General features: G+C 45.3%; 5 protein-coding genes across 5 annotated transcripts; 2 read left to right on the top strand and 3 right to left on the bottom strand.

Annotated features, from left to right (window-relative positions):
- Window positions 1-15: 15 nt before the first annotated feature.
- On the top strand, window positions 16-3,706 carry LOC100835217 (putative glucose-6-phosphate 1-epimerase). The gene is made up of 8 exons (XM_003567807.4): window positions 16-886; window positions 1,016-1,090; window positions 1,762-1,818; window positions 1,958-2,121; window positions 2,562-2,696; window positions 2,809-2,911; window positions 3,094-3,193; window positions 3,287-3,706. Exons 1-8 carry the CDS (start codon window positions 764-766, stop codon window positions 3,490-3,492), a joined length of 963 nt encoding a protein of 320 aa, XP_003567855.1. The 5' UTR covers window positions 16-763; the 3' UTR covers window positions 3,493-3,706.
- A 403-nt stretch (window positions 3,707-4,109) lies between these two features.
- LOC100823247 (cucumber peeling cupredoxin) lies at window positions 4,110-5,081 on the bottom strand. Its single transcript, XM_003565843.4, has 2 exons — window positions 4,764-5,081; window positions 4,110-4,569 (listed from the first exon to the last, which is right to left on the bottom strand). Exons 1-2 carry the CDS (start codon window positions 4,948-4,950, stop codon window positions 4,232-4,234), a joined length of 525 nt encoding a protein of 174 aa, XP_003565891.1. The 5' UTR covers window positions 4,951-5,081; the 3' UTR covers window positions 4,110-4,231.
- Window positions 5,082-8,265: 3,184 nt separating this feature from the next.
- On the bottom strand, window positions 8,266-9,786 carry LOC100822940 (cucumber peeling cupredoxin). The gene is made up of 2 exons (XM_003565842.3): window positions 8,973-9,786; window positions 8,266-8,799 (listed from the first exon to the last, which is right to left on the bottom strand). Exons 1-2 carry the CDS (start codon window positions 9,151-9,153, stop codon window positions 8,522-8,524), a joined length of 459 nt encoding a protein of 152 aa, XP_003565890.1. The 5' UTR covers window positions 9,154-9,786; the 3' UTR covers window positions 8,266-8,521.
- A 179-nt stretch (window positions 9,787-9,965) lies between these two features.
- Window positions 9,966-17,439, bottom strand: LOC100822627 (protein SUPPRESSOR OF PHYA-105 1). The gene is made up of 8 exons (XM_010232700.3): window positions 17,148-17,439; window positions 14,966-17,030; window positions 14,392-14,549; window positions 13,092-13,944; window positions 12,131-12,277; window positions 11,256-11,573; window positions 11,112-11,171; window positions 9,966-10,655 (listed from the first exon to the last, which is right to left on the bottom strand). The coding sequence occupies exons 2-8, from the start codon at window positions 16,796-16,798 to the stop codon at window positions 10,464-10,466; spliced, it is 3,561 nt and encodes a 1,186-aa protein (XP_010231002.1). The 5' UTR covers window positions 16,799-17,030; window positions 17,148-17,439; the 3' UTR covers window positions 9,966-10,463.
- Window positions 17,440-21,003: 3,564 nt separating this feature from the next.
- On the top strand, window positions 21,004-22,894 carry LOC100834907 (protein WHAT'S THIS FACTOR 1 homolog). The gene has a single exon (XM_003567806.2). It carries the CDS (start codon window positions 21,086-21,088, stop codon window positions 22,604-22,606), a length of 1,521 nt encoding a protein of 506 aa, XP_003567854.1. The 5' UTR covers window positions 21,004-21,085; the 3' UTR covers window positions 22,607-22,894.
- Window positions 22,895-23,137: the final 243 nt, after the last annotated feature.

Genomic DNA, 23,137 nt, shown 5'->3' with positions numbered 1-23,137 from the left:
CCAAAATCCTTTGCTCTGCAGACTGCAGTAGCAACGCCTTTCCATGTGTTTTGCTTGTAATTCCCGGCTTTCCAAAAGCGGTGCCCTTTCCTCCCTCCCCCGCACGTGTCCCGCGACCCCGGACGGATCTCGCCTCGGATCCTTGAATCCTCCCCCCTTCCGCCGCCGCCGGGCGCTAGTGCAGTAGTATACAGTAGTCTACTTGCAGCCAGTAGCAGCGCTGTTGCTGCCAGGGACAGTGGTCTCCTCTTCTTCTTCCTCTTCCTCACCGAGTGGCATTCCGGACTTGCGGTTGCTGCGCCCGAGCGACTGAGCGGGCGCTTCTCCCCTGCCGCCGGCCGGGCCGGGCCGTGCCGTGGCCCGTGGGCGTGGGGAAGAAAAGGAGAGGGCTTTGCTTTGCTTGCTGATCTCTGCGTGCCGTGCCCGTGGGTTGGTTGGTTGGTTGGTTGGTTGGGGGAAGAAAAGCAGAGGAGGGAGGAAGAGGAAGGCTCACGGTTCACGGGGTCTGCGCTGCGCAGCGCAGTGGCGGGGGAGCCTCAGCCAGCCAGCCCAGCCGCCTTTGCTTTTACTTACAAGGAAAGTGCCGCCTCGGCAACATACATCCCAACTGCCCCTTACGGCGACCGCTCCCCTCCTGCCGCGCCTACATATAGTAGTATCTCGGCTGCGCGTCCGCACTGCTCGATCTCTCTCTCGCCCCATCTCCTTGCTGCGCCGTCCGTGCGTCCGCTGATCCTCTCGGCTGGGCAAGGTTGGTCTGTGGATGAGCATGGGGCGCTACGCCGGCTCCGCGGATCCGAGGGCGCCGGAGCCGGTGGAGGTCGTCAAGGACTGGAACGGCGTCGCCCACGCCGTGCTCCGCTCGCCCAGGGGAGCCACCGCACGGGTATTGTCTTTGCCTTTGCCTTGCCTGCGCCTCCTCTTCAAAACCTCCCCTTCTTCTTCTTGTTGATCTCCATTCGGTGTGATTTATGTGGTTTCCTTTCCTCGGTTCGTTGCATTGTGTTGCTGCCAGGTGAGCCTGCACGGCGGCCAAGTCGTCTCCTGGAAGAACGACCGCGGCGAGGAGCTCCTCTTCACCAGCAGCAAGGTCAGTCTCAGCCATGTCCTTCCTGTGTCTATGCATCTTGCTACGCAGAGGCTGGGGAGTTTCCCCTTTTCGAAAAAAAAAATCTGCTTGATACGACAACTATTAATAAATCTCCGTCTGGTTGATTGATTAATGTGGTGTGAGGAATTTAATTCGGGGAGCGTATACGGCGGGCGGGCAGCGCCAGAATTCCCCATTTGGACGATTAGTGTATAACCGGCATTTGTTGCGTATGATTATGCCGAGGTGGAGGATGGCTTCTTTAATTGGAAGCTGGATGCATTTTCAGGAATTATATTGGAGATAAAGACAAGTGTTTCCCTTTTGTTTTCCATAGTCTACAATGATGGCTGTACAAGACAAAGTAGGAATTTGCTATCCTCTTAATTGTGAATAGGCCCTTTGTTTCATATGTCATACACTTGACACTTTGTACCGGGACCACTTTATGGTCCTATAGGTTCTTAAATCACAATACCTTCATTCATAGTTCTTTTGTGCTTTCTCCGAAAATACATCAGGGCCTTCCTTCATAATTCTTGTGCAAGCTCGGTCCAAGCATCGACCCTGCCATTTGTCTGACTTATAGGACACATGTGGGGCTGCAGTGGCTCTTATGTGCTCCCTTGTCTTACTAAACACTTACCGTAACCGAAGTTGTCGATGTGCAGGCAATCTTGAAGCCGCCAAAGGCGATGCGTGGTGGAATTCCGATATGCTTTCCTCAGGTATCACACTACTCCATCCTATAAAAGGTTTCTACTCCTATTTGATCGCCCACACATTAGGGATCACGACTATTCGATAGTCAATTAAGATTGGGGCTGCTTGTTTTTCTTGTTTCTTATAACTGCAATTTTTTCTCAGTTTGGAAACACTGGGACGCTGGAGCGACATGGATTTGCAAGGAATAAGATCTGGGCCTTAGATGATGAGCCTCCTCAATTAAATCATAGTGATAATGGCAGCAAAGCTTTTGTTGACCTTATCCTAAGGCCATCTGATGAAGACCTGAGGTGCTGGCCACATTGGTATGCATTTGTATCCATTAATCTGTTTCCCCTTTTCCCTGACTGCACATACTTTCTGTTACTACTAAATGGGGCCAGATGTCAAAGTTCTTTAGGCGAGTCTTGGAAATGCTTGGTTGAACATCTGAAGCCTGGTATCTTTGATGATATTTTCTTGGCAATATTCCAATGGTTAGATTTGTGCATAATTGATGAAAATGTATTTTAATAGCACTGATTTACATACACGGAGGGTAAAGTCTATGATGAATATGGTGAAAATTAAGCGGCACCTTAAATTGGAGATATGTAATCGCTTTGAGAGTATAGAGGCTGAGAACATGAGAATGAGGGTGGATTTCTTATGGATTGGGCTGTCTTCTCATTCTTGTTTCATATTTAGTATTCCTTTACTGTTCACATGCTTTACCTGATGACTTGTAATTTTGGTTTGGTTACAGTTTTGAGTTCCGCCTGAGAGTCTCTCTTTCAAAGGATGGTGACCTGTCACTAGTATCGCGTGTCAGAAATGTTAATTGCAAGCCATTCAGTTTCTCATTCGCTTATCACACCTATCTCTCTGTTTCTGACATCAGGTCAGCCATTGTTTACCCAACATAAGTTCTTTCTTGTTCCTCTCTATGCTATTGCTTTCTATTGATGTCGTATAATGTTCATAAATGGTTTGTCCTGTGTTGTTAATTTCAGTGAGGTGAGAATAGAAGGCTTGGAGACCCTTGATTATCTTGACAATCTTAGCCAGCGAGAACGTCATACAGAACAAGGAGATGCCATAACATTTGAGTCAGAGGTGAATTTAGAAACAAACTTCACAGTGATCTATATTGTACACATTAATCTACTGATACTAGCCGAATCTCATATTTTCGCATGTCAGATGCTGCACTTCCCTTCAGTATAGTAGAATTGTATTATTATTTTTCCTACAGTAGACTGGTGCTAACGCCTGGTAAATGTGCAAACCCTTTGCAGGTTGACCGAGTCTATGTTAGCTCACCAAATGTAATAGCTGTTCTTGACCATGAGAAGAAGCGCACATTTGTCATAAGAAAGGAAGGACTTCCTGACACTGGTGAGATAATACCCTCGTACTGTTTCCCATCATCCAGCAAACCATGGTAACAATACTTTGGAATTTCCATCTTATTCATTTTATGCCTGACAGTTGTGTGGAATCCATGGGAGAAGAAATCAAAGACTATAGCAGACTTCGGCGACGAGGAGTACAAGCAGACGCTGTGTGTCGATGCTGCTGCTGCGGAGAGATCGATCACACTGAAACCAGGGGAGGAGTGGAGAGGGAAGCTGGAGCTTTCCGCGGTTCCATCGACAAACTGCAGTGATCATCTTGATCAACCTGGCATCATGTAATCTAGCATGTAGTTTGTCATGACAGATTAACAATGCTATGTAGTACTATAGCCACCTGTGAAGGAAAGACAAATGTACTACCTCTTCCATTTTGACATTTTGTACATTGGATGAGAGTAGGTTCCTTCCTCTGTGATCGATGAACCAGTGGCACTATTTAAATCTTCGCCGGTGTTTCGACCCAGTTTCTGGAATCATATAATCTACCTTTAAATTGTTTTTGCTTTGGGCACAATCAGTTGCCATGTGGCTGCCTCAGTGCTGTTACAGGGCATGCTTGGTTTGATGCCCCATCTCACTCTGCAGAGATGTTTGCAAAACCATTGTTCCAAAATAAATTGGCAGAGCTTATGTGGATGTGGCCAAAGAAAAACAGAAAGAATTGTTGGCAAAGATTTGGCAAAACAAAAACCAATCCAATCCATGAGCCAGAATTAGCAGAAATTAAGTAGCGGCCGGCAAAATTGGTAGAAATCAATGTGCCGGCCTGGACGAGATCAGCAGATGATCCATCGATGCTCGAATGGCAAAATTTAACTGCATACTCAAAGCCAGCTAGTTCCCTAAATTAACCCCAACACGGATACAACGATATCCACATGCATGTACCCAACCACTTTTACTCGATCCATCTATTTAGGGCTGAAATTGAAAGTTTTCAAATTTGTCCTGAATAGTCACCTGATACGTCGCCTAATATACAGTATATCATATGTAGAGAGGCATATAGGATTAATTACTACATGAGCAGCATGAGCGAGGAGGCCAGCAATAACATTATTAGGCAGCAGCTGGCGGCGTCGCCGGCCATGGCGGCGGAGTCTGCAGCGGGGTCATCGGTGGGGTTATCGACGGGCGGCGGCGGCGGGACGGCGGAGACGTTGATGGCGAGCTTCTGGCCTTCCTCGCAGTGCTTGCCGACGCCGCAGAAGTAGTAGCGCTGTCCCGGCTGCGTGAGCTCGATGATCGTCGGGCCGTTCTGGTATCTGTTGGTGATGTTCCTCATGCTACACGCCTCGAACAGCTGCCGGCTAGGCACCTCCACGATGTTGTACACCCCGCTCCTGTACAAGAACACTGCCACGTGGCCCCATAATATATCCGCATTCATAGTTGAAGAAACTTTTACTAATCTGGAGAACAAGAGAACTCTGAATTTTGACGAAATTAGGAGGATTTATGCTGATTGATTTACTGAAGAATTTAATTTATCAATTTGAAGAACAAGAAAACTTTGAATTTTGACGAAATTTGGAGGATTTGTGTATTACTGAGCTTGTCGCCGATGCTGATGTTTCTGGTGCGTGCCCACTCGGCGTAGTAGGTCCGGTTGGGGGCCATGCGCCAGCCCTTGGCGGCGCCGACGATGTGGTAGATGCCGGCCGACGAGCCGGCGACGAGGGAGGCCATGACGGCCCAGGCGAGCAGCAGCGACAGGCGGTCCTTGTTGCTCGCCATTGTTGTTGATCACCCGGTCTGTCTCTCTTCTTGATTCACCAATTAGCTCCCTGGCTAGGCCAGAATCAATTATCTTGCTTAGTTCCTTTCCCTTCCCTTCTCTGTACATGTGGAAGAAGCCAAAAACTAGCTAATTGAGACATTGAGTTGAATAATCAGTCCATGGGATCGAGGACCTCTTGTCTATTTTTTGCCATCAGGTTCCAAACCTCTAGCTATCTCTTCACTAATATTGGCAAAAACGTGTTATAGGCACCGGTCACCCGTTTGTATATAGCTAAGCCAATAGAGAGTGCTTAATTTTTTTTTAAGGAATATGCACGTGTGGTTTTTTTTGGAAGGAACTAATTGCGCGGGAAACATCTTTATATGTCTTTAATTACTTTCGCTACATAGATACTATCGTTATATTATTTCAAAAAATACCTAATCACTAATAGAAGAGAAGCTAGGGTGTTTGTGAATTGTGAGGCAGAGTGCGATGTCGTAACCAATGTCAAGGATCTACCAGTTCCCCCGGCCTTCGGTTGCCGTCTTGGCTTCGCGAGGTGGGTGGGCGGGGGTGTGGGTGAGGGGGGGGACCTTGGGTGGTCCTCATAAACGTATCAAGAAATCTTAGTAATATAAATTATGTGTTTCTCGTCGATGACGGTATGGTCCAGGATGCGGTGTCTTTGAGAATAAAGGCACTATGATTTTTCCTCTTCAGTGACGGTACCTTAGCGGGCGGAGCCATCTAGTGTGAAAGTTTTTCCGTCTACCGGTTCATTGTGTCCGATCCTGCAAATATTGGGTCAGTATCCTCCTAGAACCGTTCATACAAATCTGATGAGTTTTTGTTAGTGTGTCCTAGTGCTTCTGTTGTCCTAATATGTCTTGGGTTTGGAATTCTTCTCTGGTGTTCTGATTAAGATCTTGTGGTTCGATGACCTATACATAGAAAGAAAGAAAATCCATGCAAATGTTCGATTGGTTGATTGCTACGTAAGAAGATCCAATCCATGGCCATGGTGTTACACGTGGATGATGCTTCATAAAGTCTTAAGGCATTCGTCCTAGCTCGGTACAAAAACAAAGCCTATTAAATCAATGGCCCAATTGGAACTCCTTCAATTAAGAAGATCAATCAATTATATATTGAATTAGGTGGGCCTTAGACCAATTCGTAGCCCGATAAACATATCCCTCTCATTAAAACTTAATCGTTAAATATAATATCCGATGGCCAATATAATTCAGGTGATGTGGATTAGATCATAATGTGGTATTAAAGTTTAATTTACAACTATTTTATCGATACTCAGATTGAAATTTAAATTATTTAAATTGTGAGCGAATCATTTTTATTTTTGACTTTATAGCAGTATTTCATCAGTAAGTGTTTGATTCGCTAGCTAGTAAGTCGATCGTATGCATGACGTTAATTAGTAGCTGGCCGTATTTAAAATTTTGAGTCATGTATGGAATATAGAGTTGTGATTTTTTTAAATATCCGAAAATACCTCTTTTTGTAAAAATATAGATATAATGATCCATGGTTTTAGCTGAGCTTACTATTTACAATGAAAAATAAAGTTGAAATGTCATACTCCCTTGGACCCATATTACTTGTCTCAAATTTGTCCAAATATGTATGTATCTATGTTTAAAAAACATCTAAATACATGCAATATTTCGACAAGTAATATGGGTCGAAGGGAGTAATATGTTGATCGTTTAGCATAATATTTCACATTTGACATCGTAAAAAGTTTACTTATTACAACGAAAAATAAAATAGAGTGGTCGTAACATGTTGCTCGCCTAACGGAAAAATATATTACATTTGACACCTAAAATAGAAATCTTAAAGGCCTAGGTGGATGTTAAACTAAATTTATTTTAATACCAATCCAAGCCTAACAAACATACGCATAGTGTTAAATCTTGGCTGGTAACTTTTAGATCCAACGTCAGGTGTCTACGTGTTTAGACTTGGACTCGTTTCCCTTTTTTTTTAACCAAAGCTAACATGACGGCTGCCACGTCCACGTCACATGTACCAATGTTTGCAACGTACCAATACCGACTCAATAATTTTGAGAAAACGTTTGACGTTAGCTAGCTGGCCGCGTGAACAAAGATAAAAGTCCTGGCTATGTGTGTATCAATATAATTTTAGTGGGCCTCAAATCAATTTGATGTTTTGTCCCTAGCCCATTAAATACTCTCATTAAATTTAACCATCAGATATTAGATCCAACGATCCAAATAATTGAGGTGATGTGGCTCAACATGGAGCCTCCCCTCGGTACCCCTCATATTGCTTTTAGTATATAATAGAATAGATATGCACGTGTGGTTAATCGATATGTTTGGCTTGGCTGCACAACCTTTGTTTTTTTGTGAGATAATACTCCTATGTATCACAATGGTCTCAATGGACCAGCCAGGTTAAGTCTTTGAGACAGGAGTGGGGTGTGCTGTTGGATGTTGTGTACTGACCTACGCGTCGGATTACATTACAAACAATTATAAAATTGATGTGGAATTTAATATATGGGTTTAAAAAAAAGGGCTAGCTACGAAGAACTCTCCTCCCTATTTCGTCGTATATTTATTTGTAGTATTTTTAATGTTATTTCCCTCTCTTAAACCATAAGTCGAGAACATCAACACTGTTAACTCACGATGGTTTTCTGAAACTAAAACCCCAACCATCATGGTTCCTTGATTTTTACTCCGGGTTTAGGATGGTTCAGCACAATTTAGGGTAGACAGCAATAGTGTTCGGGTTTTTTTTGGTCATGTGGAGACTGACTGGCGGGCCCAACTATATTGTTTTTGCTATCAAAGACCCCCAAATATCTCACAATTGGGTTTCTCTATTCTTAATTAGCCAAATAGTAGCGATTATGTGTTTTTTCTTCAAAATTTATGGTTATCCAGCTAATAGTAAATCTCCATTGTTGAGGTTCATGATATTTAATCTTTATTTTATTTTTACGGAGAATAAACACATAGCTCTTATTTTGTGATGTTCGTGACTTATCGATTTCTATGTCCAAGGCTACACATATATGCAATCCACTATGTCGTGCTGCATCACTATGTTGAATTTGAGATTCATCTCGACCGTGGACCAAGAAGTAGACATTTTTTGCGGGCATTTGCTAGGAACTTGTGGGCTCCCGTGCAATCAGCACCTTATATTGTCATGATATTTGTTTCGGTGTGATATATAGAGGAATTCAGCGATTTTTTTCTTTCAATATTCTCATTTGCTCGAACAAGAATGGCAATGACTCACACTTAAACGGTAGACCTCACAAAAAATATAGGAAACAATGCAACAACTAGTTTCTAGTATTGTTGATACAGTAATACATATACTGTAGCATATCCGGCACACGCTGTGCTATCTCCTGATTCCGTTGTACACCGACTTGTACAACACACACGGCAATGTACTTACGATTCAATTAAGCCATGGCGGTTAGTATAAGTAAATATACAAGCCCCCCGCGGCCGGGCTATTAAAAAATTCATGGAGCAAAAAATACATACATCATTAATTCCCCTCTATAGTTTCTTATAGTTTCTTGGCGATCTGAGGCTCCACCGACAACGCCGGTGGCAGCACGGGCACTGACTCGGCAGAGGCGGCGGAGACATTTACGGCGACCTTCTGCCCTCCCTCACAGTGCCTGCCGACGCCGCAGAAGAAGTAGCGCGGGCCGGGCTTGTCAAGCTTGACGATGGTTGGGCCAAGCTGGTACCTGTTGGTGACATTGTTCATGCTGCAAGCGTCGAACAGCTCCTTGGTCGGCACCTCCACAATGTCGTAGACTCCGCTCTGGTACAGAAACACTACACCCACGCACCAGGAAATTTGACACCAAGAACAGAGCACAATGCAGAAGATGGCATGAGCAGATCAACGCCAATAATTTGAGGAGTTAGCATGATTCTCGGCCTCTGCATCGAGAGATGCACATGGACGAAGGCGGAGTAGAAGTTATGGAAAAAAGAAGGTAGCTTACTGAGCTTGTCGCCGACGTGGATGTCCCTGGTGCGAGCCCAATCCCCGTAGTAGGTCTTGGTGGGGGCGATCCGCCACCCCTTACCGGCACCGACAATATGGAACACGCCGGCCGACGAGCCCACAAGAGAGGCCACGATGACCGAGAGGAGCAAGAAGGAGAGGTGGCCCTTGGTCGCCATTATTTTGTTCTGTCTCGATTTCCTGGCTTTCTCTTCTTTTATTTATTGATCTCCCCCCTAGGCCAGAAGAACCTACCTCCTTTCCCCTTTCCTTCCCCTTTTGCGTGGAAGAAAAGAATGCAATGGTGGTGGGGAGGCGCTAGGAGACCTTACTTGACATTGACAAGGGAGACGCTTGAATCCCTGGGAAGCTGCCTAGTTATTTTTGTTACTGGCTCCTGTCTCTCTTCTCTAATATTAGCAAGGGAGTATGCATAATTATTGCAGCCGAAAAATGAGCGTACCCCTGTGCTTCTGCTATGTTTGGCTGCTCTGGCGGTTCAAAGGAGACAGGTCTTCAATTTGGTTCGTAATTTGTACCGGTACGTCTGGTATTGCTTTTCGTTCTCTTCTTCCTGACAGAGTGTTTACTTATTTATCTTTTGGAGATGCAACTGCTACATGATTTTATTCAGAAGGCAACAGACAACCAAACATGGAGCTATAAAATTACACAGGGTCTTGGTTATAGTTTAAGATCGTTTTAGCGTTTGTGGTTCAGTTATCCCATGATCTGGTTGTACTACTCATTATCTAATAGTAGTAATGTAGTACTAATAATGAAGCCCTATATACTTATTATTTTTAAGGGCTGGAGATTAGGACATATGCATTGCACAATATCTTGCCAAATACAAAATGCAACTCGGTGCTTCTTTGCACCGAACTGTTATTTTTTAAGCGCAAGATGCGCAACTGAGTCACACACATCAAATGCAAGATTAATTGCATCATACTGGACTGTTTTTTTAGGGGTCATACTAGACTGTTAGTCATTGCATACCGAGTTGATTCCCATTGGATATGTACTGACCAAACATATCATGCGGCTCTTTAGCTCAAAAGTACACCAGGTTTGAAGATATATATTATACATCGGCCCTTCCGGGCCCCTAAATCTGTACAGACCCCACCCCCTAGACCCTCCTTGAGATGCTGGCTAGTACTACGTCAAAGTGCGTTACAAACAGAGTTTACCTCCCAAGAATAGCTAGCTAGGATATTTCATACCCTTTGAACAATTCGCTTCGGAGTTTCGAGCAAACATCAAAGTAGGTCTCTTAGGTCGCTTGAATTGGACAGCTGCATGTTTCGACCGCCGCGATGGCTGAACGGAACCTAGGCCTTGATATATGTTGACGCTTAGTTGTCCATTCAGAAGGCAGAATGCTCGAGACGATATACAGCCATCTAAGAGGCTTAAGAGTTAAAAACAGCAAGGAAACTGTATGATCAGACTTTCTCATTCTGTAAAATTCTCAGCAGCTTGTTTAGACTAGCTCAAGCACTTTAATGCTGCCACTAGAGTTCGCAGCTACCACCATATTTGACCTCCCTCTCCAGCAAACACTGGATACAAATTGCTGATTATCATCGTTCGTCTCTTGACCGGTTATCGGGTCAATAGAACCAAACTTATGAGAAGTTATTGGCATGGGAAAGGTTTTGTAGTAAGAATATACCTGCAAACCAACATGCACATGAGTTCCTCAACGGAAAGGTTTAAAGAAGCACACTTCAATAGTCAATTGGCCAGCTAGATATATAAAGTTGTGAAATGAATTTCAGATTATGAAGGTTTCACGAATTAATAATTCCTGAATGAACCCCTGAGATATTCCAAGTTAAACCATCAAGATATAATCTATCCTCATCATCCTAGACAACCTGAATTAAGGTGCTGCAGATTAAGGGTGACAGCATCGATACTAGAGCGTTCGGTCATTAGTAGGGGCAGGGGGGCAGGGGAACTGTCAAAACAATGGCGAATTGGCAATTCTCTCAGGATATCAATTTGTTAACGGCGCTCCAAAAGTTTTCCACTCAACAGAACTCAATTAGCTTGACATCATATCCAAGTAAAGGAAGTGCAGAGTGAGGATGACGAGGAAAATATATGCATTGAAAATAATACTCACTTCATTGTTTTCAGAACCACATGTTATGTATCCATCATGAACAGATAAGCCTACAAAATTCTGCAGGAGAAATTTAGTGAGGTTGATTATACACCAATTCCATAAAATGAATAGAAATGAATAATTCACTGAACTTTTTTATACCTTCTCATTGGTATGGCCACTCAATGTCAGACTGCAGGCACTACTAGATAATCCACTGGAATTAGTCCGGTTGAGATCCCATATCTTCAAGGTATTGTCAGTTGATGCAGAGATAAGTGTTTCTGGATCCAAGAATCTTACATAGCTGACAGCTTTCCCATGTCCGGAAATGGTACACCATGGGATTCTCGTATGCCTCAGATCATAACAGTATGTCTTGTAATCAGCTGAGCCAAAAGCTAACATACGGGAGGAGTATGGGGAGAACTGTACACAGCATACGTTGGCGACATTTCTGATTGTGTCAACACAATTTTTCTGGTAACAGTGATAAGACATAACTTGCATTAGAAAAAATGGTATCAGGAGCATGAATATGGAAATAAAGAGCAAAAAGGAGTAAGATCAAAAGTTTGTAAAGAAAGAAATGGCAACTGTTGCTGCTTAGAAATAGTAAAAAAAAAAACATAAGTTGATTGGACTAGTCTGGTGTCATTCAAAGATAGCTTGGCTGGTCCTTCTGACAGGAAGGTCATCTAGGGTCCAGGAAAAACTGGATGCATCTTGGATCTGGCACAGCTGGCCTAACTTACATTCATGAGCTTTTAGCCAGCCCAGCACAGCAAAGGTCTGGAGTACTACTTTGGTGTTTCTGATGAATGCAAGGCCAATCCAGATAGGACCAATTTGATAGTTTGGTACTTCTATGTCTGTAACTCCTGAAAGTCACTTGACTGTCTATTATCTGGCATACTTAACACTGGACCAAGAAAACTATGAGTGACATAGCACCCATGTTTTAAATACAGAAGACTCTAACCAAGACCAACTTGTTGACACTAGAGAAGAACAAATTGTGTAGTTAAGCAACATGCCTGGTTAATACTCCAAACTTTAACGCAACAATCATCGCTCCCGCTTGCCAATTTAGTTGGATCCACCTCTGAGAAACTCACAGACCAAGCTCGTTTCCTGTGCTCTGTAAACTGCGTGAATCCTTGACCAGTGCTTGCATCCCATAGCTGCATTCCAAGTTGATAATTAAAAAATGGCAAAAAGAAAGTAACAAGTGCATGTCCAGGCCGGTGAGCATGTTAAAAGAAGCAATGACTCGTCCAAAGTACCGTAAGAACAATAGAACAATGACACTTGGAATAGCAGTTAAGAGTGGAACAAGTTTTGGTGAGCAGCGAGTACAAAGTGTTTAATGTTGATGCAAAATCGGTACTACTATTTTTTTTTCATGATGTGGATGTACATAGAAATGCAAAAGCAGAACACCTGCTGTCCCCCGTCAAAAAAAACGTACATAGAATCGAAGTGTTGAAAGTGTGAATAGATTGTCCATCTTTCCTGAACAGCTTTAGCTTTCCAGGTGAAACTCAACACAAGGAAATGATATCGCTACCCTAGATGTTAAAGCTCACTGATTCAACTTTAAAGTACTTTGCTTCAATAATAGATGTGCTTGCACTCTCCCTCCCGAATCATAACCATAATGATAACAAAGAAATGCACCCCAAACATAATAAACGAATATGGCAGACATCAAATTCTTCTCCCCCACTAAAAGTATGAAGACATGGTACACCCAATCAGTAGAAGATTACTGTACCAATCAGTACTATGCTAGATCCAGAAGTACACAGTTGGTACTTGAATAATAACAAAACACCAAATTATCCAAGATATGTATAAACCTCACTGAATCAGATAAATGCTGCCACTACAAGAAAGCTAAGGAAAGAACTGCAACAGATGAAGAAAACATGCCAACTTTATCATAGCCGATAAGTTATCCTTACAAATAAAATATGGTATGCGGCGAGTACATACCTGAACAGTGCCGTCATAGTCTGTTGATGCCAAGTAGTTCTTTATATAGCTGTTCCAACAGACACAACTAAGCTTGGACTTGCTAGGCATCTCTATTAAAGGATAATGAATATCAACACGATCATTTAAAAGAGCATCAAATTCGAATATTTTAATTTTCTTTGAAACCCCAGCAGCAGCAAAATATTCTTCATCACGGTCAAAACTCAAGGAACAGATCACATTTGGTGAGTTAAGTATATCTGCATTCTTTAAAATTCCTCGTACTTCAAACCTACTATGCCGGGCATATTTGCACAAACCATCAAAAAAGCATCCAAGGCGGTCTGTTTGCTCATTCATGGCATCAGTATCACCATGAAGTTGGTAAAAGTTGTCACGCACCCTCAAAGCATCATTATCCGAACGTTTAATTACATTAGTCTCAGACGTGTCAATGGTGGACCTCATAGAGTAATATGCATTTTCAAGTTGCTCCAAATTCCTCATCACCCTCTGCTCATATATGCTTGACCTGCATATTGGTGGTAGCAAACCTGACAACGATCCCCCTCTCAGGGCATCTGAAGAAGTGCCTGGCAAATCATTAGAACTTGCCAGTACTCCCATGTCCTCTAAACTGAACCCATTCCTCAGCGAATGTCTTCTCTCAACCTCTGCAATATCTGTTTGTAAGCCTGCAAGATCTGCTGATAACTTGCTAGCCTGCATTTCTTTTTCTTCTTTCAGTTGAGACAAGAAATTCAGTAATAAACCAGATTCTGTGTCCTCCTCATTGACAGCAGCTGGTACCTTATTATCTAACAACGACAAATCCCGACCCTCATTTATCAAGTCACATCCTAGAATGTCTCTGACAGAAGAAGAAAAATGTTGTTAGGTATATATTGATGTTGGGCTAATTTTTCCACTCTGCAGGAAGCAAAGACTTGTCATCTTAAAAGACATAAAAGGAATTGCTGCTACATTTTTGCATGTGAGGAAGAATAAAGGATTCATTAGATCTCAGAACAACAAGTCTACATGAACTTAGTTGTTCTTTCATGGCACAATAAAGTAACAACAACCTCAATTCACTGTAACAGATCTCTAGAAAGTAGAATCAGAGAAAGACCTGTTCTACAAGTACATTTATGGACCAGAAGAAAACAAAATGCACCTCCCAAGGGAATAGTAATTTCTTATTGTACATTGAAATAAGTATGTCCTGGGAGCTCTTCCTTTCATTAGAAAGGTTCTGTCTGACTAATCAGCAAGAAAATCCCTTTTTTCTAGCCAGGGAGAGATTGAAAATGCTCACCTTGCCTTTGGTCGAGAACGAGGATCTGGATGCAGTAGCCAAAGACAGAACCCAGCCTCCCTAGGACTTTCTGAAAGAAAATTTGGAGGCAGGATCCGATGGCGAAGATCTGACATTGCAGCACAATGCAGCTCCCATGTTTCACAACAGCAAAAGAGCTGGTACAAAAATCAATACATTAACTGTCTGAAGACAGAATCTAGCGGAATTACATGAAAAGAGAAAAGCTATTAAAGTCAAATAAGATTTCCAGTATATGATACATGTGTTAGTGCATAGTTGAATACATTATAATGGTGCCAGGCTATATAAGGTTGATTGGACATGGTTAAAAAAAATGATGGTAGTATGCATTCTCGTACAGCCTAGATAAGCACATAATACCAGAATATGATACAATACTATTTCCCTTGAGCTCAAACACAATTACACAACTCAATCAGATATATATCTCAAACAAATAATATTCGGATGCACAGTGTCACTTCACTTCTATGAGCATGCAAAGTGTTCAAACTTCAGAGACCACCTAAAAATCCTATTGCAGGACATGTCATGAAAATAATCAACATACCTCAAATAGAATAACCCCAAGGCTGTAGATGTTTGATGGGAATGTGCCTTTCAGTTGACTGAGCTCTTCTGGGCTTCTATACCAGCTATCTTCTAGCAACCTCAAATCAAGTACCGATTCTTGGTTGCCGTAATTGGATAAACGTTGGGCATAAGATGCATTATTGCCATTGCCATAGTAAGGTTCGCCGAAGTTAAAACGTCCTCTGACGGTGCAACTAGAATTTCCCTGTCCGGAAGCACCAGGATCAACATCTTCACTTTGGTTGCCCCCTCTGTGGTCAGTCCGAAAGGTATGTGTCGGTCGCCTGACGGCAACAGAACCTTGATCACCGACCTTTTGATACTTTAGGATTGAATTTGGATTTCCATTGCCATTAAACTCTTGGTGCGCATTTTTCTGATCGAAGCGTCGTTTCCTATTGAACATGTCATCTGTGGCAATATCCGGTTTGGCTGGGGCTGATAAATCTTGTGTAGCATAAGAGCCGGTATATTTTACTTGGTTTGGAGGTGAGACTATAAAATATGAAGGGCGTACATGTTGCAAAGTTAAACCCCGTGCATGAGATTTGTCTACATGATCAAGGATCTGCTTGAACAACTGCATTTTCTCAAACTTGCTCGTCACTTGGCCTGTGGGCCTAATTAGTTCCCTCAGGCTTGTTCCCTCATTTTGAGATTCAGAAGCATTTCCACCACCGTTGAAAAATGCACCATCCAATCTGGCCATAGAATTGTGTGTTGAGCTAGGAATCTTAGAAATCCTATCCATAGGGACTCTAGGTCTTACATTAGCTTGTGCTTGTATCTCCTCACGTGCACTTTGGTAGGTAACCCCTTTACCCTTCGACGCAGTCTTAAATGGAAACCCCTGAACCCCAGATGAAGGTGTGGCAGTTTTATTCCTCATCTGATCAATAATTCTATTTGAGAAACTACTCACTTTCAGACCATTCTCTCTTTCAAATCGTTGCTCGGTTTGATTCAGCCGTGAAGACGGAATAGGCTGCTGCTGATTACCAAATGACATATTGAACTCGCTATTAGCATTGTCACCACGACTGAATGGCATTTCCTTGCCCGAAGCATCAATGCTCTGAGAGATCATACTGTTGCCAAGGTTCGCAGCCAAATTTTCCCTGCTAACCATATCGGCAGTCCTCAAGTTGTTCTGAGCGATTATACTGTTGGCAAGGTTCGCCGCCAAATTTTCCCTGCTAGCCACATTGCCAGTCCTCAAGTTGTTCTGAGAGATCATATTGTTGCCAAGGTTCACTGCCAAAGTTTCCCTGCTAGCCACATCACCAGTCCTCAAGTTCGCAATGTCGCCACGACCCGCTGCTAAGTTTTCCCTGCTGGCCACATCACTAGACCTCCATGCCATCCGCGTGAAATTGCCCCACAGGCCCCTCACAACAGCAGGCCTCTCCCCGCCGCTCGAGCTTCCACCAGCAGAGGCGTGAGGCTGAGCATCAGAGCTGATGCAATTCCCCACCGTGAGCTCCTCCACCCTCTCGTCCGTGCCTTCCAAGCAGCACTGGGTCACGCTGTCCGGCCTCGACACGGAATTCGACAGGCCCGTGCTCGCCAACCCCCTCGCGCCGTCAGTGAACCCGCCCGCCGAGTTGAAGAAGGAGAAATGCTCGGACCAGTCAAGGTCCCGCGCGATCGGCAGCGGCGTGGGGGGCATCTCGAGCGCCTCGCTGCCCCCCGACGGCTGCAGCGGCCGCTGCAGCTGCAGCGCCTGCTGCCCATTCTCCTTACCGCCCTTAATCTGCGCATCCCCCGCCGCGCCGTCGCCGCCAACCACCGCCGCCGTCGTCCCTTCCATCGCCTGCCGCCCAAAACCTACCCCGCCAGAACCGCGCGCCCCCCTCGGGATAAGATCACGCCAAATCTAACCAACATCCTCCTCCTCCCCCTCCTGATTCAGTGGTCGCCGGAGTCGGGGTTGGGGGAGAGCGGGCACAAACAATCTCGCTCCGGGCCTCCGCTCCGCCGCCTCAGCACCACCACAGCCCCCCACCGGAGAGGGACCACGAACGAATCAGGCAAGCGATTAGCTGCAGCACAAAAACACGCGCCAGAGAAGAAATCATTAGGAAAATCCTTCGACCCCCGAACGCACTTGTACCAAATCACGGCCACACACACACGCACAGAGAGACAACACACGGTACCAAAAGGAGCCGCCGACACCGACGCCGCGAGGGGTGGTGCTCTCCTCCGCCGCCGCCGCCGCAGCAGCAGCGGGGGAGGAAGGGGAAGAAGCCCTTCCCGAAACGGAAAGCCGCCTAGGTTTCGTCTCCCTCGGCGAGCGAGCGCCGCGGAAGAGGGTCAGAGGAGAAGAAGAAGAAGAAAGCGGTGGGACTGGGGAAAAGAAAAGAAGAAAAGAAAATCGGCTGCGAGTCTGATTGCTTTATCTTCTTCTTCTTCACGAGTTTGGCTGGCTGGCTGGCGAGCTGCGAATCGCGATGAGATGATGGATGCAGGCAGCCCTCCCTGGCCTCTTGTTCGGATTTATTACGATCTCGTTTGTGGTCGCGGGCGCGTTTGGTAAAAGAAAAGCCGTTGTTCTCTCGCTCCGGCCGACCAAGAAGAGTCAATCAGCGTCGTCGCCTTGTGCTCCTTTTTCTTTTTTTTTTCTTTTCTACACTCTCTCGATCCATATTAATTGTCAAAATATTACATGTATCCAAACAATTTTTAGCATAGATATATTCATATTTAGACAAAATTGAGACAATGTAGTTCCTGCTTACTCCAATGTACTAGTATACTCCTTGAGTAGAGACGAAAGGGAAGTAGTGCGCAAATTCGAACGGGTATTCAAAATGGTTTCTACGAGAATTTTATTTTTCGTTTTAACCTCTCTGATTTTTTTTCATTTTAGCCTGTCTAGATCTAATCGCGGTCTAAAGGTTGCCTGAGCAAGACTTTAATTACCCGTTTAGTTCTCACTGTTTACTGTTGTCACCACCTGATTGTGTACCGATGGACGGTCAGAAAGCTTCCGGCGTGGGCTTAACAAGCTTTGCCTCAGATCACGATCTGCGTGGGCCGTGTGAGGGGTCGGTCTCTCTGGCCAACGGAGAATGACGTCCAAGTTCCAACACGAATCCTCTCCTAGCCATGCAAATATAGTTTTTTATATACCCTTTCGATGTTGTCACAGGAAAAGTCATCTTACACCTCGTTTGGCAACTAAGAATTCATTTCATTTGATCAAAATATTCATTTGGTTGAATTTGAATTCTGAGTTGAAAAATTATGTTTGTCTACCACATGGAATTGAAGAATGAGAGACAATTTTAGAGAAATGATGACTTTTAGAGAGGAATTGCGGCTAGTTATAGTGTGATTCCATGGAATTTGAGATTGAATTCCTGTGGCTAATTCCGTGCCAAGCAAACAAGTTGTTTTTTGGAATTCGAAATGAATTCTACAATTCTATGTCCAAATGATGGGTGCCAAACGAGCTGTAATATCAAACTAGTTTCGTCATTAATCAATGAATTCATCTAGGGGTGGAGAACGTATCTGGTGATGCGCTCTTTAAATCATACGGAGTGTTACAGTATAGGTGTTTAATGAGGTGCTTACAAAAAATATATCGACTTTTTCAGGTGTTGGTGTTTCTATTTTACAGGTGCTTAGTTTAATGTCTCTCGTACATGCTCTTAGGGCATCTTCAAGCGTGAGTTCCCATTTGTTCTCCACATTTGACCAAAAATGAGGGTGGGAAAAAAATATCAAGTTGTTCAATAGTTACCTTACTTTATCTCTTTATGAGTCTTTGACATGTGGACAAAGAAAACAAATGAACAAGTTTTGGATGAGTTTTACATAAATGGGGACTCCCCATACTCTCCCCGAATTTGGGGAGAAATGGGCAATGTGGACCACTTTTGAAAAAAAAAATTTCTATTAAGTTGTGTATTTTGCTCCTGAACCCCATATGAACAAATTTGAACAAATGAAACATGGAGAAACAAGCTGTCCGGCCCGGCAAGGCCATCTGCCCATCCACGTACACAAGCAAATCAAAATTAAGCTGCAAACCCGCGAGTAGTAAGGAGACAACCGTCTTCGGTCGTGAGAAAGCTAACTTTGTGCTCATCTCGACCGGATTTGGGATCAACATGCTGTACGTACCGTGTATCATGCCCGTGTAATATGGTTATGCAATTAATTTGCTAAGTACCGGCGCTATGGCCCTCGTCTTTTGGGTTTTCAGTACGAGCTTCTCGGAGAAGCTTCCAAGAGAAGCCGCCCTAAATATTTAGCTAAGTTTCTAGATTAAGTTAGGCTAACCTAATTTAAGCTTAACAAAATTTCACATTCGGTTTCTCTAAAAATCTGATTGAGAGCAGCTTCTCGAATAAACCCATCATAAAAACCGAAAAGAAGAGGGCCTGTATAGCCTTGGCGAATGACGCCCACACGGACGCGCAGAATACGAGACGCAAGAGAACCCGACTTACATGGAGTGCGCATCGCCACAGTCCATAGAGCTCCTGATTCCACGTAGCCTGCCCTCTAGTTTCTGAGGCCACGGGAGCCCTTCCGTCACGCGCGCACGCACGCCTGCTTTAAATTAATTGTGGCCTCTCCGTTACTTCAAATCTCTCGTCACTACTCACAGCTTTCCTTTTCTTTCAGATACGGAGGGAAGGGAGGAAGTACCCCCGTTTCCTACTTTATCTGGGCATCGCGGTACGTGGCGCGTCCTCAGCTTGAGAACGAACTCCCGCGGGCTGCATAGGTTTGTAGGATCTCCAAGTTTGGCACCTGTGAGCCGTGGACACGGTGGATCTGTGACGCGGCCAGGGAAAGCTGGCAAAACGAAATATCATTGCGAGAAACGGGAAAAATGAAAGAAGAGAAAAGGTCGACGTTACGGGCCGGCGACGATGACGCCAAAATAACCAACCGGCCGGTGGAGTGGTAACAGAAATTCCCTTGGCCGGCCGGCGGAAACAGAAACACGCATGCATGCCGGCAAATCTCCTGGTTTCTCCTTTTGAGTAAAACGGGCATGCTGCGTTCTCTTCTCGGCACACCACACCAGCAAGCAATGGGGCATGGGGGGGTGGAGGCGTCGTGCATGCGTTTCGACCACTCGGTTCCCCTCCCTCCGAGAAGATAACATAAACTAGCTCGTCTGGCTAGATTTTTTATTTAATTCCAGGAGAACGTACTGAACGTAGGACTAGTACAATGTGTCGTCATCTCTAACCATAGTACTAGTACTACCCTATACCGTTGTATAATCCTGGAAAGGCGAGCCTGAAAGAGTAGAGGACTCATCAGAGAAGAAAAAAGAGAGTAGAGGACGGTACGGTGAACCGAAGGAAGTACTCTCCGTGCTCCCGTATTTTATGGTTTTCGATTCGCATCGCGTGGTCGAGCGTGCGTGCCAACATGGATGCAATGCACGAGGACGAACAACCAAGGCGTCAAGTGCAGCCGCCCGGCCACCGACTGATAAGTGACCCTTGGCACCACCTAAAAGCTTTACTAGTCCTGGTGGCGGTGCCGCGGTTTGCACCGGACATCATAGCGCTGAAGAAGATCCAAACTACAGGTCCTGCTGCTTTCCCGACGGTGTGTTATTTGCATAAACATAAACACTTATTAAAACCCAACAAATACTCAAGAGTATTGTATGCTATAAATTATCTTTTATACAGGGAAAAAGTATATTTCCGTCTCCAAATGCTCTTTTTTAGATTCTTCGCAAAAAATATGTTTTTTTTAGAGAGAGAATCGTCTCCGTATACTGTCTCAATGTACTCTGTTTTCTTCAACCAACTGGGCTGGTCGCGGACTACTTTCGACTTGGGCTGAAGATGGAGTGAACCGATCATCATTAGCTTAAGGCAGGCCTTCTCTCTAAAAAAAAAAGCTTCAGGCAGGCCAAAACTAATTGGGCCCAACTAAAAGCCAGGCCGAGAGCCCATCTCATCACGCACGCCCTCGGCCCTCCTCCCCAAAAATATCATCCAGAACCCAAAATATCCAATTCGGAACGCCAGGAGGTTTATCCCCAACCCCAAAGAGAAACACCACGCGAGCCGCTCTTCTCCCCCCACTGCGGCCACCAAGCTCCGGCGAAATGGACGCCAAGCTGCTGCTGCTCCCCTTCCTCCCTTCCCCCCTCCACCCGCCGCAGCAGGCGACGCCGCCGCCCAAGTCCCTCTTCCTCGGCGCCTCCCTCCCGCTCCGCCCGCTCTCCTCCCCGCCGCCGCCGCTCCGCACGCGGCGGCTCGCGTCCGTGGTGGCGCAGGCGGCCGCCGTGAAGCGCCGCAAGGAGGTCCCCTTCGACAACGTGATCCAGCGGGACAAGAAGCTCAAGCTCGTCCTCAAGCTCCGCAACATCCTCGTCTCGCACCCGGACCGCGTCATGAGCCTCCGGGACCTGGGCCGCTTCCGCCGCGACCTCGGCCTCACCCGCAAGCGCCGCCTCATCGCGCTCCTCAAGCGCTTCCCTGGGGTCTTCGAGATCGTCGAGGAGGGGGTCTACTCGCTCCGCTTCCGCCTCACCCCGGCCGCCGACCGCCTCTACCTAGACGAGCTCTACCTCCGGAACGAGTCCGAGGGCCTCGCCGTCACCAAGCTCCGCAAGCTCCTCATGATGTCGCTCGACAAGCGGATCCCGCTCGAGAGGATCGCGCACCTCAAGAACGACCTCGGCCTCCCGCCCAACTTCCGCGACACCGTCTGCGTCAGGTACCCGCAGTACTTCCGTGTCGTCAATATGGACAGAGGACCCGGGCTGGAGCTCACGCATTGGGACCCCGAGCTGGCGGTTTCCGCGGCGGAGGTCGCCGAGGAGGAGAATCGGGTCAGGGAGGCTGAGGAGAGGAATTTGATCATTGACCGCCCGCTCAGGTTCAACCGGGTGAAGCTGCCCAATGGGCTGAAAGTGTCGCGGGGGGAGGCGCGGAGGATCGCACAGTTCAGGGAAATGCCGTACATTTCGCCATACGCCGACTTCTCGCACCTGCGGTCTGGCTCGCCTGAGAAGGAGAAGCATGCTTGTGGGGTGGTTCATGAGATTCTAAGCATGACGCTCGAGAAGCGCACGCTGGTCGATCACCTGACTCACTTCCGGGAGGAGTTCCGGTTCTCGCAGTCTCTGCGGGGGATGCTCATACGCCACCCGGACATGTTTTATGTGTCACTCAAGGGGGATAGGGACTCGGTGTTCCTCCGTGAGGCATACAAGAACTCGCAGCTGATCGAGAAGAGCCATCTCGTGCTGCTTAAAGAGAAGATGAGGGCTCTTGTTATGGTTCCACGCTTCCCTCGACGGGGCGGGCCTAGGACTGGTGAGGAGACTGAGGGTGACAATGGCGCCGTGCGAAGATTGGATGAAGGAAGCGACTCGGAAGATGATGAAAACGATGATTTTTCAGATATGGAAGATTTGATTGGTGGACTTTCTGGTGGCAAATCCGATAACGACTACCACTGGGGTGATGGTTGGGTTGGCGAGAGTGATGGCACGCCACCGGACTTCGGAGATGGGGATGACTCGGGTCCACAGGAAGTCAAGGTGACAGCGGAAAATACAGACAATTCTGACAATGGCATTCCTCTATTGCCTGATGGCAGAGAAAGGGAACGGTGGTAAATTGAGCTATTTTGAGATTTAGTTCATAGGGTTTTTAATCTGTATTACTGGCTCATTTTATCCTATCTGATCGCAAAGCCCTCTGTCTTTTGATGTGCACTGCTGGCTAGTGTTCTGTATCACCAAGCGCATCAGTAGCATTAGTTACAGTAACATTTTGATCAACCTGCATGATAACACTGAAATTGTCTTAATTGTGGATTGTACTCCTGTGATGTATAATCACAATACACATATTTGTAAAACTATATTTCACATGAATGGCAGATAGTCATGGTCACAAATTTATCACGGTTTCAAAAAAATTGGGTGCGTGACTGATCATACCTGTGATATGTTGGTCTCTATGCAAGGACTAAGTATCAACTGTCAAGAGGCGATGTCTTAATATACCATGCATTTTGTTAGCTATGTCAGTCTTCTCCTGGGAAAAATTGTATTCGTTGTTTATACAATCAAAAGACTCTAATATATTGAATGAGCAAGATGTGTCTAAGCTCTGAACTTGTACAAAATTATGGCTGTACTGAA

This window comes from Brachypodium distachyon, chromosome 2 (assembly GCF_000005505.3).
Source record: "Brachypodium distachyon strain Bd21 chromosome 2, Brachypodium_distachyon_v3.0, whole genome shotgun sequence".
Classification (NCBI taxonomy): domain Eukaryota; kingdom Viridiplantae; phylum Streptophyta; class Magnoliopsida; order Poales; family Poaceae; genus Brachypodium; species Brachypodium distachyon.
The sequence above is the reverse complement of the archived record's forward strand: the minus strand, read 5'-3'. Positions and strand labels throughout refer to the sequence as shown.